The sequence below is a fragment of the Mauremys reevesii genome, linkage group 11 (genome assembly GCF_016161935.1).
Source record: "Mauremys reevesii isolate NIE-2019 linkage group 11, ASM1616193v1, whole genome shotgun sequence".
NCBI lineage: Eukaryota > Metazoa > Chordata > Testudines > Geoemydidae > Mauremys > Mauremys reevesii.
In genome coordinates, this window is record NC_052633.1 from 58199337 (window position 1) to 58219661 (window position 20325).

At 43.1% G+C, this 20325-nt stretch overlaps 1 protein-coding gene across 7 annotated transcripts in view; it reads right to left on the bottom strand.

Annotated features, from left to right (window-relative positions):
- Positions 1-20325, bottom strand: part of HNMT (histamine N-methyltransferase) — a 44362-nt gene that overhangs the window by 18721 nt on the left and 5316 nt on the right. The window contains exons 1-4 of one of the 7 annotated variants that reach the window (XM_039494619.1): positions 6725-6835; positions 4604-4705; positions 2883-3009; positions 1620-1766 (exon numbers count right to left, since the gene is read on the bottom strand). In XM_039494619.1, the coding sequence (XP_039350553.1) occupies positions 1620-1756 (137 nt within the window). In that variant the 5' untranslated portion in view covers positions 1757-1766; positions 2883-3009; positions 4604-4705; positions 6725-6835. Of the gene's footprint in view, positions 1-1619; positions 1830-2882; positions 3010-4603; positions 4706-6724; positions 6836-20325 lie in introns of those variants that run through there. The other 6 variants (XM_039494620.1, XM_039494621.1, XM_039494622.1 and 3 more) reach the window with 6 other exon arrangements.

Genomic DNA, 20325 nt, shown 5'->3' on the forward strand with positions numbered 1-20325 from the left:
TGTATTCATCCATGAAAACGGGATCTCAGCTAACCTTCATTGTAAAGCTGCAAAAGACCCTGGGTGAGAGAATGTCTTTAACAGGAGTTTAACCTGTTAGTCTCTAGAAAGCATGTTATGATTGTCTTACATGTAACCGTTTGTTTCTAATACTTTACTCATTATCACTTGAATGTTTAATAATAAAGTTATTCATGTCTACACTACAGATATACCTAACTGCTGTGGGGTCAGAAATGCTGGACCAGAGCTGAATCTTACAGCCTGGTGTGTACATGATTCATGGGGACAGCAGACCAGGTATTGGGAAGCTGTCGCTGAGCTCAGCACAGGCAAGGCTCCCTACCACGGGAGGCAGGGGGTAAGAAGCTGAGTCACAGCCCTGGGTACCCTGAGAACCATCACCACAGCACTCCCCTCTCTCTCAGGCTACAGGCCAGAAGGCTTACACGCAACTAAAAAAGATTCTGAAGCATGAGCCCTGCAATTCCCTCTGTCCCTGGGAGAATGGGTTTTGAGAATCAGAGCTTGGCTGGGAAACAGAATTTCCATCATGTGATACATTTTGAGTTTTTGAAAATGAGATTTCCTAAATCAGGATGAAAACTAAATTGTTCCTGAGCCTGACATTCCAAAATAATTGTTTCAGAAACAATAAAACATTCACACTTCCTGGACTTGCCAGCTGCCTGCTGTGTGGGTGGCTGGGCTGTCCAGCTCCTTTGCCTGCTTGAGCAGCTGGGAAGCCAGCCTGCTGGCAAGCGTAGGTAGCCCCCTGTGACAGGCAGACAGCCATGGAGCTAAGGAGCCAGGGATCCCAGGGAGCCAGACAGGCTGGCAGGAAAGTTGATGGAATCAACACGTTCCCATGGAATATTTCCACTGGAAAATGCTGATTCAACACAACTGAAAACTGTTCTGTTGGGAAAATTTCAACCGGCTGTATTTTGCATGTATAATATAAAAGCACTTTTAGCTTTTTTTAAGTACTTTGCAAAAATATTTATATTTTACAGATGGGGAAACTGAAGCACTGAGAAAGGTTAGGTAACTTGCTCAAGATCCCATTACAAGGCATTGGCTGAGTTGGGAACAGAAACCTGGGGTGAAATCCTGCTTTCATTGATTTCCATGGATCCAGGATTTTACACCAGGTCTTCAAGGGAAGGTTGTCCGTAAGCTTATTTGATTAGTAAATAGATTGTGTGAAAGCCAGAGAGAATCTTTAATTTCAGTTAAAATGTTACCTGTTTTTTTTTAAATATAAAAGCCTTAAATAAAATTATTAAAATCCTATGCAGTTTGTTAATATATTTTTCATACATTCGTGTTTATTATATCTAAGTTATATTTGCATACAAGGAAACAATTTAATCTATTTATTTCCAGTTAGTCAGACTTCATCACAAAAAGAGGCCTTCATGGAGTGTCTAAATAAAATCTCTAACTAAAGCACTGTCAAAGATCTACAGAAGGAGGAGAGGGGGAAAACTGGGTAATCTATAACTCTCAGGCAGCCCTTGCAAGCCCAGGCTCCTGCAGTCAGAAGCACACATTCATCACTTGTACAGAAGTGTATCAAGGGTTTGTCCTTTTGATAAAACATCTGACTCTGTTACCTCGATATTATGCCCGGCAGCTTCTTCTCAATGAATTCCAGCATGCATTGGTGCTCTGTCGAATTCTCAAGGAACAGACGAAAAGATTCAATATATCGGCTGTGGTCTGAGAGCAAGCTCCTCAGAGAAGATGCCATGTTTGGTTTTCTATGGAATACACAAAAGAATGGGGTAGGCTTTTTCCTCCCTGCTTTAACTCTTTCTTCAGCCCTAGTAATGAATCAAACACACACAGACTCCAGTTATAAGTTCCCCAATGTCTCAGACTGGTTCAGAATGCCATGTCAGTGCTGTATCTGGTCTGAACTCTGACAATGTGCTTGTTTAATCGGCATAGCTACATTATTGCTGGACTTCGTTCTGAGACGTTGGCCTGTTGCTTTAGATTAGAAACAGAGCTGTGGAAGGAGCTTCCCTTATAAAGTGCATGACACTATTCTACAATAAAAGCCCTAGTTCAGGTCTGAGTAACAGCTACAAATCATATATAATCCCCACTGACAAAATGTCACCATTTTATCACAGTAGTGGGGTAGGATTCAATTAAAATCTACACAGGTTATTTGCAGGGGAGGGAAGGTATCTAAATAGTAGCATTTGAATGTGGGGATTGGAAGGAAGCTAGGTATAAAGTCCCAGAGAAGCTAGGAATTGTTATTTCTTGCTTTCAGCCATTTGTTATTTTTATAGAAGACTCTGAGTAGTGGTATTTTTGTAGATAGGTTGTTGAAAACTATAACAGTCTAATAAACAATATTTTATTTATGAAGCACCTTTCATCTGAGAAGATTAAAATGCTTCACCAGCATTAGTTAGTTAAGTCTCACAAAAGTCATTTGAGTTACTAGTAGAGCAATAGTTTTAACCCCATTTTACAGATGGTCAAATGGAGGCACATAGAAAGTGGAGTAAGTGACATGGCAAAGTCACAGAGAGAGTCAATGGAAAAGCTAGGAATTGAATCCAGAATGCTCAACCTTAGTCCTGTGCTCTAACCAACAAACACTGCTTTCTCTCTCCTCTTCTGCTACTGTGTATGGTGGGGAATATTGTGGTAAAATACATTGTATGAATAGGTTATGCCTGTGAGCAAACAGAACCGAATAGATGCTTGACTCATTTTTCCCAGCTGGCTAGCAGTTCTTTGCTCCATTATCCCTGTGTGGAGTCATTTGCCTAAATGTTGTTTAAACCCCTCTCCAATCCCCTGAGCTGAACTCCCCACAAAGGGAATGGTTAAACAGAGTCAAAGCAGTTGCCTACCTTTTCCGATGAGCTCTGGAATGACAGCAGCCAGCTGAGTAGAGCTACAGTGCTGTATTTCCTGCACTTGGTTGCTGTGCAACCACTGTAGCACCCCACGGGCTCCAACTCTGCTCGGTTACCTCCACTGAACATAAATGGGAAAAATATAAAAGGCAGAGTTTTAGCTGGGTTTCTCTGTGTGTTGGGCCCACCTGTCTGCAGGGCGTTCGCTGAATTTGTATTCTTAGGCAAATCTTTGTTGAGTAAAGTAAAAGAGTTTCAGCTAGTGCATATGCTGTGAAACTGGGACGCCTCTTCCTTTCAGGGTGTTGCACCACTACATTTCCCAAAACTCTCTCAATGAGCAGTTCAGCAGCCATTTTGTTCTCAAAGTTGCCACAGCACATAACAGAGAAGAGCGACACTATACTTTCCTCTAGGAGCTGTGTGGCCAGGAGCAACCCTGGAACTTCCACAGGAAGATCCCACAGCACAGATGGGAAAGCTGTGCTGTTGCTGCTTACATGTCTATAGCAACTTGTGCCACTGTGCTCGGTGAGTATTTTGGCAGGGAAGGATCCTGCTGAGCCCGTCTAAGAGAAGATAGCTCCACCCCTCCTTCCAGCCTGTTGATATGGCACCCGGTGGAGAACGTTGGAGTGGTTTCCATAGGTTGCAAGAATGGGGGCGCATATCAACAACCCCCCCAATCATGCCCAGCTGGGATTCCTGGAATAGACACTTACAGTGGCACTGTACTGTGTCTGCACTAGGGAATTGTCCCTGGCCCTTTGTGATGCCTCCAGAGCCCCGGTACCCCACTAGAATAGGGGCAAACTCTCTCCCTATTGCTCTCTTTGAGGCTTTCTCTTAGGGTTTGCCATGTCGTCCTCTCAGGCCTCATTCTGCGCATATTTCTAGTTCATCAACAGGAATAGAAGCCAATTTTTAAATGTATCCAGATTTTTCTTGGAATGCTAAATTGTTCCATGGGTAAACCAGTAACTGCCACAGACAGTGGGGTTTCTTTGAAAAAAAATATTAAGTTTATTGGGTAGCCCCAAATCTCCCAGCTCCACCAGACTATGGGCTGCCCTGTGACCTCAATATACTTTTAGATGTGTTATTGCTTTTGAATGACTGGGGTGAAATGGGCTTGGTGGTCTCACTTCAGCCCCCAATGGACAGTACCCTACACTGTGAAGACCATCACCATAAATAGCACTCACTGATGGTCCCTAGCAAACCATGGAGAAAACAGACAAAGGTACTGATTCTCCATGCCTTACAGCTGGAGAGCCATGTACATCAGTGCCAAGCAGCTGTAAAAAGCCACCATTCTGATTGGGTAGCACCAGTGGGGTTCCTGGAGTGCTGTGGGACAGGCACCATTTTTGGAAACAGTGACTGGTGGCACACCAGGTATAGATCAACTGCATGACAAGCATTTAAGGTCCTTGTACTGCAAGGCCCATTTGGCTTTAGCAGCTGGTGGGTCCCACCCAATAAGCATTCAGGCACATAGCTCAAACAAAAGGATGATTCTCTAGATCCCAAATACCTTAGGCTCATTGGCTTAAACAGTTTCAATTAACAATTATAATATAGTCTCTGGGGTAGTTTTAGCCTTCAGGGGAAGTCCAAAACAAAATTATTACTCCTCAGGCCTAATACCCTGGGTGACAGCTCTTGGTCCGTTCCTCCATTAGAAGTAATTAGGTATCATCAAGGTCACCTACCCAATGTTCACTTCTGTGGTATGGGAGTCTCTGGGCACTGTTTATTCATGCTGAAACGGTGGTTCCCACACAGTTTCTGCTCCACTTCCACTTGACTGGTAGCTAATTAAAAAAAAAAAAACCTCAGACAACTGTCCCAGCTCTTTATGATCTGGCTACCAGAACCCAACCACTTTCAAGTCCTGTGCTCCTCAAGATACCTTAACCTCACTGACCCACTCTTGACAAACCATCCTCCCAACTGGTGTGGAAACTTCTCCTTCCTACTGTCCTGTGACCACATTCATTCACCTATGTCAGATTCACCACAGCATTTTACACTTATTTTTGGAAACGATGGTATTGCACCTTGTGTAGGGAAAGGGAGGGTAACTACATTTCAGGTAACAATTCTGTCAGTGGTGTAAGTGCTGGGCCAACTCTACCTTATCTACTCCTGTGAGTTTCAGTATACCTAGGGGGGTAAGGTATTGTGGGCTAGAGTCTGACCTCAGTTACACTGGGGTAATTCTGCAGCAACTATTGAAAGTAACTGAGTTATATTCAGGGTCAAAGCAATCAGAATTTGGCCCTGCTCATGAAAGTTACCTAGAGACAAGAAAAATGACTCAATCCATCTGAAATGCCCCTTGAATCTTTCAAGTACCCTAAAAGCACTCAGAGAAAAATGTTAAATAAGTATATTAAGGGCAATATTGTGGAGCTCTTACTCACCCTGATAAGCACTTACTCAGGCAAGCAGTCTCTCAGAAAACAAAAGGTCTGATCATGTGATTAAGGGGTCACCAGTGTAAATAGGTGCTCCAAAATCTGGCCCTCACATAGCAAACTACATGGGCTCAGGTAGCTGTGAAGCACCTAGTCTCCCTTCGTTGTTGCTGGGGATTGTTTTAATGAGCCTGTTTTTGTTAGATAAGAGCCGTAATCTTGCCTATGCATTAGAAAGACAGACTAACAAATTGCAGCTAAATTGACTCCATTACATGAATTACCAGCCCTCAGGCCAACAATTCAGTATGTATTTGGTGCACTCAAGTGAAATTTGCAGTGACTAAACACAGAATAAAAAGCAGTTATGCATTAGGAACTACGAAACTGTTCAGGCTGCCACAGATCCAGACATTCAGACACGCATATGGATCAGTTTCACTGACAATTGTTTTCTTTCTTAGATGCTCAGCATTGAAATCCTCCAACAAAATCAGAGAACTAGGGGAGATTTCAAAACAGACAAATTAAAATGTTGCCAGAATTGTACAGGTTAGTAAGAAAGCAAAGTAATATTTGAATGTCCACAGGGGTTATGAAACACACTGTGTACCACCCATAAGAAAGAATGGTACATTCCATGTTGACACATTCCTTTGCTCAGTCCACGAACTTATTCTTTAGTGTAGATGGAATAACGCAGGCTCATACCATTTGGTATTAAAGCATTTTACAACCTTCAATCTTCTAAAAATATTCTACAGTTGTTAGTCTTTTTACAGGTTAGGATGGTGATAGTCAAGGTTTTTTATTTGTATAATAACTATAGTAGTTGCTGTGATTTAATTTGCATGTTTATTTTGTACAACTACAGTGATAAGAACAGAATAAATTAATTTCACGTTAGCTGCAGCTTAAGGAATTTATCTTGTTCATTTTATTGATTGATTGATTGCGATTTGGCCTGCAAACAGTTAGCTTAGAAGTGGGGAAAGAGGAGGAGGAAATTAATTCTACAAACAAACCACTAATGATAGTTATGCTCATTTGGACAAGTTGCCCTAACTGATAATCAAAAATTATCCTGGACATGTTTGGTTTTGTAAATTGTAGGCTTGAGTCTGATCTTACACTAGCGTAATTGACGTTACTCCTGATTTACACGGGTGTGAATTAGACCCTCACTGAACCATACAGCAAAACCTTTTAAACTCTTCAAATTAAATCAGAAAGCAAAATGAGCACTCCTCAAGCAATTGTAAACAGGTTGCAACAGGAAAGCATCCATTGCTACAGGATTATTTCTTATTGCTGAATGCTACCAAAATATGGAAGACATTAGCCTTCCCTTTTGAGAACTTCAGTGAAAAATACTTTGAAGCCTGTGCTTCTCCTGAAAGCATTTGTACTTACGTGAATAATGTCTGTGCTTTAAGAGGGCCAGCTCGTTTCAGTTTCTCTGAGTGTTGCTACAATGTGCAGGAAATGGACTCTGAATCAAAACAGCTTGTTTGTTACAGACGGATTATATCCCCACCCATAGAATCAGGTTTTGGCATAAAGCCATTAGAGTATTCCTGATCAGAATGAAGCAACACAACCTTTAATGTGGTTTACAACAGAGGGCCAAATTCTGCTCAGTTTCACTGCTGTAAATCTGGAGTCGTTCAGATTTTTATAAGTGTAACTGTAGAATTTGATTCTTACCATTTAAACAGAAATATAATTAAGAGTGGTAGTTTTAATAAGAGACTGAACCTACTTTTCAAACAGAATAAAGTATTTTATCACTGTAAGAACCTTATACATATTGAGCACGCCAGAATATTAAGCAGTTAAACCATATGAGAACTACTGACATCTCCTAGGACTCCATCTTCAGAGCCTTAATCAGTCATACTCAAATTCCAGTTCACTTTTATACAAATTTGCCTGAATAAATACTGGCAAAAATTGCATAAGGATGTCAGGATTTGAACCACTGCCAATTGTTTACACACAGTTGTCACAGACCCTAGCAAGTGCCCCTTCCTGGCCACCTGCCCGGACTGCTGTGAGGGGAATCCTAGCCTCTGTACTCTGGGTCCCTTGGGTGTGTGATACTTCTGGGGCCTGAACAGGGTCCCCAGGCCCTCTCAGGGTGCAGACCCTTCTCTGAGCATTGGAACCCGCTATGCAGACACCTACCCACCCTGGGAGCAACACCGACTCTTCAGGCTCCCCAGTACATAAAAACACCCCTCTTCCAGAATATCCCACCAAAGTGTGAAGCTTCTGGTTTACAGTTGACCTCTCTCAGGGGCAACATGGTAATTCTGAATTCTTAACTTATACCAGTAGGCGAGCTTTGCACAGATTCTAGCACCATTGCTCATAACAGATAAAGCACCAACAGTACAGCTCATATAGAAAACAATACAACATCCTAAACACAATGTCACCCTCTCATAGAATCATAGAATATCAGGGTTGGAAGGGACTTCAGGAGGTCATCTAGTCCAACCTCCTGCTCAAAGCAGGACCAATCCCCAACTAAAGCATCCCAGCCAGGGCTTCGTCAAGCCTGACCTTAAAAACCTCTAAGGAAGGAGATTCCACCACCTCCCTAGTTAACCCATTCCACCACTTCCTTAGTTAACCCACTCCTAGTGAAGGTGGTGAAGCACTGGAATGCTACTATCCAACCTAAACCTCCCCCACTGCAATTTGAGACCATTACTCCTTCTTCTGTCATCTGCTACCACTGAGAACAGCCTAGATCCATCCTCTTTGGAACTCTCTTTCAGGTAGAAAACAGCTATCAGATCCCCCCTCATTCTTCTCTTCTGCAGACTAAACAATCCCAGTTCCCTCAGCCTCTCCTCATAAGTCATGTGCTCTAGCTCCCAATCATTTTTGTTGCCCTCTGCTGGACTCTTTCCAATTTTTCCAAATCCTTCTTGTAGTGTAGGGCCCAAAACTGGACACAGTGCTCCAAATGAGGCCTCACCAATGCCAAATAGAGGGGAATGATCACATCCCTCGATCTGCTGGCAATGCCCCTACTTATACAACCCAAAATGCCATTAGCCTTCTTGGCAACAAGGGCACACTGTTGACTCATATCCAGCTTCTCATCCACCATAACCCGTAGGTCCTTTTCTGCAGAACTGCTGACTAGTCACTCGGTCCCTAGTCTGTAGCAGTGCATGGAATTCTTCCATCCTAAGTGCAGGACTCTGCACTTGTCCTTGTTGAACCTCCTCAGATTTCTTTTGGCCCAATCCTCTAATTTGTCTAGGTCCCTCTGTATCCTATCCCTACCCTTTAGCGTATCTTCCACTCCTCCCAGTTTAGTGTCATCTGCAAACTTGCTGAGAGTGCAGTCCACACCATCCTCCAGATCATTAATGAAGATATTGAACAAAACTGGCCCCAGGACTGACCCTTGGGGCACTCCACTTGATATTGGCTGCCAACTAGACATGGAGCCATTGATCACAACCTGTAGTCCGATGATCTAGCCAGCTTGCTATCCACCTTATAGTCCATTCATCTCTTGGGGACCAATCTCGCCTTTTATCAGGCAGGTAGGGTCCACCATGCCATTGCCTACCTTGCCCCTGAAGCAGCCGTCATCATCTTAATCTGATGCAAAATGGGTCTCCACCCCCATCCACTTTCCCCTGCATCCATCCACTTTCCCTCGCAAATCCCTTTAAAGATTCATCCTGGGGGGTCACCTGCTTCTTTTGTTCTGCCTTTTGGTACCTTTCCACTGCTCTCAAACCCCTCCAGACAAGAGGAGGAGTTGTCTTCTCTCAGCTAAAGCCAACTCATTGCCTCAAGATGTTTTACTTTGACTAGACAATCATTGAGTGCTGGGGAATCACTCACCATCATCTCTTTCTGGCCTGGCAGAGACGTGACACAACACCACTAATTCCTGGGGCATCCACCGAGGCTTTCCATGACACAGGATTTCATAAAATCATCCACAATTCAAAAGTGGTACAGACAGAGCCCCCAAATCATCACAACTGCAAAGGCTCAACATCTTTACTCAGGGCTCATTGTTGAACACCCCCCCTTTTTTATTTTTGTATGGATTTATTTGGAAGTGACCCAAGTCAACCCCCCAAATCTGAACAGTCCAGAACTTCAGTAGAAGGTGGTGATCGTGAAATTGGGACTTAAGCCAGGACCTGACATAGCTCTGCTCCCCCGTTCCCCTCCTAGCCCCCACCCCAGTCTGAACTCAGATCTGAACAGCCACACTTTGGGGGGGGGTGAAGGGCAGAGGGAAATGGGGGTTTTGAAATGAAGATCCAAACCCAATCCAGCACCATCTTTCCTTTTAATGAAAATAGTTGCCACTTAACATTTTCCAAAGTCCCCAGATGTGTGTGGGTGTGTTTTTAAATAATTGAATGAACTCACTAGGGACACAGCATGGTCGCCAGTTCACATAGCAATTCCAAATCTGTACACACACTGTCCAATCCATTCCCCTCACTCCCTCAACCTAGTTTATGCATGTTGTCTCCCATGATAGACATGGCATTGCACACAGAAACCACTACCACAACAGGTGCAGTTAGCTGTAGCCATCTAGCAGTGTGCTAATAAAAGGTCAGATGAAAAAACAGAAGAAATCTGCCAGTAATAATATAAGAAATGTTGCCCCAGGGAAATGTAAAAGGAGTTTGCTGTGGTATTTGTGGTGTGGACTCATGATCTCATGCAACATTGTTTACCTTTTGCTTATAGAAAATCTATTGTAGTAATGGTTACAGTCTAGCATTTCTTTCCAGTGTTATACCATGTGCTGGTTAAGGTTATAAACAGTGGGTAACATTTTCAAAGAGCCTAAGTCACAAGTTTCATTGACATTAGGCTTCTAAGTGATTTAGAGTAGACAATGCTGTAAAAAATGCACCCAGTCTCAACTATCACCCTTTTGTTCAAGTGTTCATAAGTACAAAACATTTGTCTTTTCAGGTTAAATTTTCCATGCTTTCTCTACTGCAAGGTAAATTATTTTAAGAAGATTGATTAAAAACCTTTCAGCCACATTTAAAATACGCAAGCCTGAAAAAACTCTTTCCATTACAAAATGTATAATCTTCATCATCATCATCATAGTAAGCAGGCGTTTAAGAACAATGAAAAATTGCTGAAGTTTGAAACTTGTCCTGAACATAGTCCTCAATGAGAATTAGCACATTTGCTCAATTTGGGGGGTGGTACATATAACTCTTAGATTTTTAAAAGCAATTGAATAATCACTTCTGTGCATGTTCAGTGGGCACCTGCTAGATTTAGCAAAACTTTGTCTGAAAATCAATGAAGATCTTTGACATCACAGCATATTCTCCCTTTTGGACAAGGGAAGCGTGTTAGGCAATAATAGGGATTGGTGCTGAGACAACTAAAATGAGGGGAAAGACTAAATGATGCTCCAACATTTTGTTTTAACATTAACATCAAGGGAAAGGGAAAAAATTACAGGCATGAAGAACATTGTAAATCCCACATTTTAGGATCTTAAAATTTAATTTTTATTTGCTGCATTCTATCATACTTTCTAAATCCAAAAATTTCATTCCAAAGGTAAATTTCTATCTCCATCTGAATACTGACATTTAGAACGCACAAGCAATTGCACACAAAGCCCCACACACAATACCCTCTGTTACAGAAACAAAGTTTGCCTAGCTAAAATTAGAAATAGTGGAGAAATGGCAGCTGTGATTGCTGGGAGAAAAACTGATATATTTTTCCTATGTACTTACACATCATTCTTTGCAAAGTAGCTTTGTTTAATTTTTTAAAACTATTATGTATTTCACAATGAGCCAGTCAAACTAGATGTTATTGTAAATCCTTTAGTCAGAGAAGAAAATGAAAGCAACAGAGGATGTTCCCAATAATATTTTTTTGAAATTTCAACTGTTGCGTCTTACTATTACTTTTTTGAATTCAACATGCATTATATTTGGCCCTTGTATCCTTGCTCCCAACATTAAGTGCATCTTCTGACTTTGAAAATAAAATAAAAAAATGTTACATGTAACATTTGGGTTGGCAGTTTTAACCCTGTAGTAGAAATGTATGCAACACTGTAGTTTTGATTCACAAGTAGTGTGCAAGAAATTTCTTTGGCTTTAATTGTCATTACTCATACTCGCTTCATTTTGCTGTGAGTCCAGGGTTTAATCAAAACTCAGCTTTAAATGCCAAATTCACTTTTTTAAAAATATTTATGTAGTTTTAACTTGAAGCTGTAAATCTGCTCAGGTTCCCAAACTTTTCAACAAGCACCTTAGAGGAAATCTTGGCCCTTCTGCAGTCAGTAGGAGTTTTCCCACTGATTTTAATGGGGCAAGGATTTGACCCATGCTGCATTTCTAATTTTTAAAGAAACATTACACCAGGCAAGTTTCCTATGGGTTCAGGCTTCAGAATCAAACGTTTCCCACAGCTCGTTATTACTCTGACATATGACAGTTGAGGACAGCAATGATTTCTAAGATACAGAGCCCATTCTGCCTACAGTTACGCTGGTGTCACACCATTGGCAGCCAGCAGCCTTGCACCAGAGTCACTGCAAACACAAAGGATATGTCTACACAGACGTATGTTTTGGAGCAAGCTTCCCAGCCCGGGTCGACAGACTGGGGCTAGTGCTAGTGCTCTAAAAATAGCTGTATAGACAGCGCTTTGAAGTTGTGGCCTGAGTTGGAACTCTGGGTCTGAAGCCTGGGGAAGAGTGGTGGGCTTCAAAGCCCAAGCAACTTCAATGCACTGTCTATACAGCTGTTTTAGAGCACGACCACAAGCCCTGCTAGCGTGAATGTGTCGACCTGGGGCTCTAAAATGCTGTGTAGACATATCCAAAGTGGCAGATATTTAAAAAAAAAAAAACAAGCTTGGGCCAGCATTACCCATACAACCCTGCTGCTTTGAGCTGCTCCAGAAACCCGGCTTAGCTGGCATCACCAGAGCAACACAAGCCTGCCAAATTGTATCAATGCATCTGGTCCTTCAACCCTCCCCACCCCCCAACTAAAAAGTCACAACAGACTACAATCCCATTCCAAGTAACAGATGCCATTTAGTGTAAGAGCAGAAGTTTAGCAAGGGAAAATAAAAATACATATTTGGTGTTTTGTGTGTTTCATAAAAGCAAAAGATGTTTGTGTTAATTTCTTTCTTTAATTACCCACGAGCCAGATTCTGTAGTCCTTGTTTAAGTCAAATTCTCACTCATTTCAGTTGAGGCTGGCTTCTGTGCTGTGCTACCCAGCAGGGAGCAGAGGTCAAAATGACCCCTGGGGATAGTTTAGAGCAGCTTCAGTGGGCTGCCTATAGCCTGTACGGCAGCCCAGAACGCCCGTACCTTTCACCACTACTGGCATGCCTCCAACTGGCTCCTGTGCCAGGAGAGGTGTCCCCCTGCAGCTCCTGTACAGCCTCCCTACACTGCTGTAGTAGTGTATGGGGCAGGCGTGAGGACCGGAACTGGTCCCATTGTGTGCACCACCACCTACGAGGCCAAAGCCATAGGAAACTTAGGGCTGAAGTCCTCTCTCAGACAAAACTCTGTGATTTTGCACAACTGACTGCAAATACTGTTGGGGACTTTAACCCCGACAGCGAAATTCGTTGTCTGTTGTTCACAGACAGCACACACCAGCAAGGTCATCTAAAAGCTTTTTTTTGACAGTGCACGCATCAACAAAAAAAAAAGGCCTCCAGTAAGAAAAAGCAGCTTTTTTACAGCTTAGCATTAGCCTATATAGACAGTTTTATTATGTCATGCATCACTCACTTGAAAAACCCACCCCCTTTGTTTAACAACTTATAACTAGACACTTTTAATATACACACATGCCTAGACTTTATGTCTACAACTTTAGATGATTAATTATATCTTAACAAAAAAAAGTTAGAAATACAGAGTTTTTTTAAACAAACCTATAACTCAACCAAAAAGTTAGAATCTGAACCGTGGGATGCTAGAGTTCCTTATCAGCTCTTCAAACACTGTCCTTAGCACAGCTAATGGTATGCCAGCCATGCAATCCCTGGTTTATCTCAGGCTTGTCTCGTTTTTCCAGGGGCTCTTTAAAAACAATGCTGCTTTTCAATACTTTTCCACTCTGGGATTACCCAGAACCTTTGCTAGCCTGATTTCAGTCAGGTTAGCATAACTGTTTTGTCTGCTATATTTTCATTCAGGCCTAACAATACTTAGCCCTTGGGTAGCTCTATAATTTTTCTAACTCTTAACAAAGTTAACTAATTAGTTTTCACAACACCACTGCACACCTGCTCCTACTCCCGTCGTCACACAAATATGTATTACAGCAGACTGCCAGGTCTGCTATAGTTAAGGGTTAGACCAGCTTTTTGTGTACAGCTGGACTCTTCTAAGGGCTCTAAAAGCCTCAGTTATTCAGACTTGCATATGTATTGGACTGCAAGTATCCACGCAGCTACCCTGAGAACAGCATCAGGCCCAAAGTCAGTTGCCATTAACCTGACCTCCTCCCCTCACCCACATTCAGAGGGAGGCTCCTGCAGAAGTTCAGGGATTTTCAGGGCTGGCCACAGTACAGCAACCAGCCCTCCTTTCCTTACTTCTCTCTAAGGATGGGCTGTTGCACAGCTGGTTTCTCAACTCTTCCTCAAATAGTTTGATGTGGTGGCATTTCCTTTTTGGAATTGTTATGCAATGTCACCACACGAGCGTTACCATGCAAACATCTAAAAAGACAGTAACTTCCCCTTCGTCAAACTGACGCCCCTATTGTCCTGAACCACCAAAACACTTAAGCATATACTTAACTTTAATCTTGTCTGTAATCTGCTAAACTACAAGAAAGTTGAGCACATTCTTAAGTGCTTTGCTGGAGCAGGCCCTGTGTTGACATTCTGTTCAATACATTCTTCTTCACACAGTGCGCAGTCAACTTGTGGAACTCCTTGCCTGAGGAAGTTGTGAAGGCTAGGACAATAACAGCGTTTAAAAGAGAACTGAATAAACTCATGGAGGTTAAGTCCATTAATGGCTATTAGCCAGGATGGGTAAGGAATGGTGTCCCTAGCCTCTGTTTGTCAGAGGGTGGTAATGGATGGCAGGAGAGAGATCACTTGATCATTGCCTGTTAGGTTCACTCCCTCTGGGGCACCTGGCATTGGCCACTGTCGGTAGACAGGATACTGGGCTAGATGGACCATTGGTCTGACCCAGTATGGCCGTTCTTATGTTCTTATGTATTTGAATAAAACAGTTTTGGACAGGCTGAGGTTTCTACCAAAATTTGCTTAGCTTTCACCATAACCCACTGTGCAACTTAACTCCCAGTGCTAAGACCTCACACTGAGGAAGGCTGGATTAAAACATTTGTAAACTAGACCACGGGAGTTGCACATGTGTGAGCATTTGAACAACAGTATTTATAGTGTACAGAGTTTTATTATTCACTATAACTTGGATGATACCTAGTGTAATAGCTACAGTAGGTACTGAAAATAATCAACAGTCACATACTCCTTTTCTCTGCACTATGCAGTGAGGAGCAAGTTGGGGCAGAAATGCCCCCAAACAAGTGGAAGGGAGAAGGATACTCCCTCCCTGGGAATCCATTGTGAAAAAACGGGGTAAGAAGAGCTCCATGGCATTGGGTTGCTGGGTAGGGCACAACTGGAAAGCAGCCCACATCAGCAACTTGCTCCCGTCTGTGCCATGCCGACTTTTGCTGCAAATCTAGCAGCAGCTCATACAAGCTGAAGGTTTTTACCTGTAGAAATTCCCTTCCATACATGTAGTATTTTTTCCTCGGGGGGAGGGGATGCGTAGCTACAGGCCCCATGTTCTCAAAGGCTGTCTGGAATGGAAGGGGTTGCCCTTTACTGGGAAGGGCCAAGTTTCATGTCATTCTGTACAGTTTTTCCAGCAGATGCTTAAGAACCTCTGATTACACCATTCACACCTCTGCCTCAGCTGTATGCACCTTTATTCTGCACCCAAAGAAGTACATTACATTCTGATATAAATCTACCTAGACCCAATTAAGTCGGTGGATTAATACTGAGCTGCACAAGCTGAGGAGTCAGCCCAGAAGAGGGTGAAGCACATAGTATTTAACCTCATTGCTTCCACACTGTTAGTGCTGCATAGAGTGTAAAGTAAGGGACAGTGCCTATTCAGTAACACATACTCTGAGACCGTGTGGTAGTGACTGGAGCATAGCGCTGCTGATTATACTCACAGCTCTAATGATGAATCTCTCTGTACGCCTGGGTCTGTCAAATAACCTCTATGCCTCCCTACTCCCATTTGTAAAATGGAGATAATAGCACAAACTTATTTACCAGTCTTTTAGGAGTGTTCTGAGGATTGATTAATTAGTTAACATTGTAAAGTGCTTCAGAGAGGAAAAGTGCTATCCAAGTACTGAGCATGGTTAACGAAAAGCCAGAGTACAAACAGGACATTTGGGATCAACTATTAGTTACATGTGAAAAGGAGAGCAATTATAAGCAGAAAGAGGTGTAATATTGATTTTATCTTGGAATTGCTCAGAGTGTTGGACTAGCCTACTGGACGTATGCATCAAGCTGAAGTGACACTTTGTCTTAGTCTGAGAAACATCCCATCAGTGCAGGAACTGAAGTCTGTAATCACTTCAGAGAAAAGATTGACCTATGGGAGTAGGAAGAAGATGTCTTGTGCAATGTTTTGAGCACATTAATAAGGCCAAGAACACAAAAAGCCCTGATCAGACATTACAAAAGGATGAAGATCTTCCAAGAGATGGTGTTTGTGGGGAGGGCTTTAGAACAAAGGCCAAACATGGATATTTAAAGCATTCATAGGTGGGACCAGACATCCATGCTCACAGTTAGATCAGTTTATTTGACTCCCCTCCAAATCTGATTTAATCTTATTCAGTCAGTCTGATAAAAGGAAAAACTAGACCTTGTTTAATGTTTACAGAATTACTTCTGCTGTCTTCTAATAAAGCACACTGATGTAAGCCACACTTGATAACAAGATTTCTGTATTAGGCTAGCAAAATCTCATTTTGCAGGACAACCCAAGTATCCATTGCAAAGAACAGACAGGTTATTGTTCATGCTTCTCCAAGGTTCTTGTTATTAAAATGGAAATTCCCCAAGCTTTGTACATACTGTAGTAAGAGGAGGCCCTGAGATATAAACCTTGGTATCAGAGGCCTGGTATGAGGCCTAAGGCCTGAACTAAAGTAATGGTCAAGACTTTGCTAACATAAAGCAAAGTTAAGCTGTGAGCCAGAGGCAGGCCCTGCTCACAGAAGCTGGCAAGGAAAGGGCTGATACTGCAAAAAGAGACATACCTAAAAGGTACTGGGCACCAGATATCAGAACATTCGCATACTTGTACACTCCACACAGATAACAAGGAACAGGCTGACCCTTCCCAATGACAGGGCCAAAAGGGTAATATGATGGATAGAGTTGTTTTGTTCGAACCAACATGTACAAGGTGAGAGGCGTCACCTTACTACGTAGAGGGGTTGTACCTTGCTACGTAGAGGGGTTGCACCTCAATACATCAGGAGTGATGTGTAACTTGTTTGTACCTGTGTATAAGAATGCATCCCTGGGGCGGTGTCTTTGTCCAGCCTAGGGGGCAGTGGAAAGTCCCGCCACTGACTGAGCTAAGTCCATTGCCAGGGAGCACATAAGTACTGGCTAGCTGCACCTTAGCAGCACCTTGGACTTCGTTTGCCAGGGAGCTGGAGACTGTGTTTCTCTTCGACAATAAACCTGGCCGACATGCCTACGTACCTTACTAGAGTCTGGGTCATTGGGGGTTCTCGTTGGGTCTGCTGTGTCAGCTATCTGCGCAGAGCTGGGGCAGCACACAGAGGGAACACACGCACGCAGCCGATTGATATCAACATTGAACAGAGCAGAGCACCACACCGGTAGCATCTGACAACACATACGTGCCCACATACCCCCTCACAAGGCTATAACTGTCCACTCTAATTCCAGCAGCTCATTTATTAAATTGGTTCTCACTATTATACTTTAGAAGTTTACTGAATAAGGCCAAGATAAACTTGGTATTTAGTGTAACCCTTCTGCCAGGGGGAGTCGGCAGCAACAAAGGTCAGGCTCAATATCTAGGCATTCCTCCAAACCATACAAAACAGAGCCAGCTACCCAGTAATCTCGGAAAACCTAACATTACCCCTGGCCACCTGGGCAATACTTCCCCACTCACAAGCACTGAGTCTGTATACAACAAAAGAGAACTCTTAATAAAAGGGAAAGGGAACCCAGCATTAATTTGGGGAAACACCACATTCAAAAGCATGTGACCATAAGCAAACCAGACCTCATACCATGTTGGGCAGTGTCCATTGCCTCAGTTTCTCACCCTGTGGTGGGAAAGTCCAGTGAATGAATGGTCTTTTAACACAGCACTCCTCTCTCCCTCTGCTGCACCTCACACACAGTTGGCTGTCCTTGGTTAGCAAAGACCCAGAATTCAGAGGTGCATTCACAGGTTTCATCTGCAATCGTGGCAATCAAGCAATGCCTCTGCTACTGTTTTTGCAAATGGCTTGCAGCTGCCACCGCTGGCCCCTTTGGCCACTACCTCTCTGCTGCCTCTGCTTGCTGCCCCCATGATGGCACATTCGGAGGTTCTACCACTTAACCCAGCCCTCGGTGATTTCATCAAGTAGTGGGAAACCTCACAGCCAGCGTAGTCTCTGTATTCATTGTCCTCACACAAGGTCTGAGGCTTAACGCCTAGACTTGCTCAGCAGTAACATCAGCTCTAGGGATCACCAACTAGAAACGAAGACTGTCTGTTAAATCTAATCAGCTGTCACTAAACACTAGAAACAGGCAAGTCTAATGGTTTTTAGGTTGCTTTAGAGAGAGTCCACATCATCACGTAGGAGCACCTGTCCCCACCTACTCTCATCTTCACTAGGATTTGGCATCCCTACACTCTGCTTAGCCAGTGAAATTCAATTGAGGGTGACCCTCCTCTTAGTGAGGGCATGCCAAGCACAGTTCTGCTGCCCTTTACTCGTACAATAAGGATAACAACATTTTATTACCTCTGCATTCAAATACTAGAGTGATGTGTAACCCAACCGGCCAAAATGGATCATTCTGGCAATGCAGCTCCAGCTGCTGTGCACCTGGACAGAGGAGGCATGTCTATGCAAACACGGTCTGCTCCTGAAGTCTTTTCCCTCAGCTCATCTCTCGATGTCATCACATCATTCAGACCCTGCTTACACTAGTACAGTTAGACCTATAGCAGATCAGCAGTAATATGTTATTTAATTATAGTCCATGAGTGAAATATTTATGGCCTAATTTTTAAAAATCTCAATCTCATTTTTTGTCACCCACAAATAATTTTGTGTGGGTTTCGAAGATGCAGTTCTTTGTAGGTGCAAATAGGAAAATATATCTGCCTGTCTGATGGCACTTGCAGATGAGGTAGCTAGACTTCCAGATGCCTCAGCTGCACCCACAAATAAACATGCCCATAAAATTTCACATGCAATTATTTGTGGATCTCTTCCTTTCCCCACCCTCAAAAAGAGAGACCATGTCAAGGTTACTTTAAAAATTAGGCCCTTTAAACTCTTCATTGCTCATCATTTTTACTGTTTTCTTTACAATATGTATCACTTTAATTTTGAACTGTGTTGTTTGAGATATAAGAACGGCCATACTGGGTCAGACCAAAGATCCATCTAGCCCAGTATCCTGTCTTCCAATAGTGGTCAATGCCAACTACCTCAGAGGGAATGAACAGAACAGGTAATCACCAAGTGATTCATCCCCTGTTGCCCATTTCCAACTACTGGCAAACAGAGGCTAGGGACACCATCCCTGTCCATCCTGGCTACTAGCCATTGATGAACCTATCTTCCATGAATTTATCAAGCTCTTTTTTGAACCCTGTTATAGTTTTGGCCTTCACAACATCCTCTGGCAAAGAGTTCCACAGGTTGACTCTGCACTGTGTGAAGAAATATTTCCTTTTGTTTGTTTTAAACCAGCTGCCTATTAATTTCATTTGGTGACCCCTAGTTCTTGTGTTACAAGAAGGAGTAAATAACACTTCCTTATTTACTTTTGACACACCAGTCATGATGTTATAGACCTCTATCATCAGGGGCGGCTCTAGCCATTTCGCTGCCCCAAGCACGGCAGCACGTTCGCCGGTCTCGCGGCTCCGGTGGACCTCCTGCAGGCGTGCCTGCGGATGCTCCACCGGAGCCGCGGGACCAGCGGACCCTCCACAGGCACATCTGCGGGAGGTCCACCGGAGCTGCCTGCCACCCTCCCGGCGACCAGCAGAGCGCCTCTCACAGCCTGCCGCCCCAAGCACGCGCTTGGCATGCAGGGGCCTGGAGCCACCCCTGTCTATCATGTCCTCTCTTTTCCAAGCTGAAAAGTCTCAATCTTATTAATCTCTTCTCATCTGGAAGCTGTTCCATTCCCCTAATAATTTTTGTTGCCCTTTTTTGGACCTTTTTCAATTCCAATATAGCTTTAGTCCAATATAGCTGTACGCAGTATTCAAGATGTGGGCGTACTATGGATTTATATAGAGGTAATATGTTATTTTCTGACTTATTATCTATCCCTTTCTTAATGAGTCCCATCATTCTGTTCGCTTTGTTGACTGCCGCTGCACATTGAGTGGATGTTTTCCGAGAACGATCCACAATGACTCCAAGATCTCATTCTTGAGTGGTAACAGCTAATTTAGACCCCATCATTTTATATGTATAGTTGGGATTATATTTTCCAATGTGCATTACTTTGCATTTATCAACATTGAATTTCATCTGCCATTTTGTTGCCCCGTCACCCAGTGTTGTGAGATGCTTTTGAAGCTCTTCGCAGTCTGCTTTGGACTTAACTATCTCGAGTAGTTTTCTATCATCTGCAAATTTTGCCACCTCACTGGTTACCCCTTTCTCCAGATTATTTAT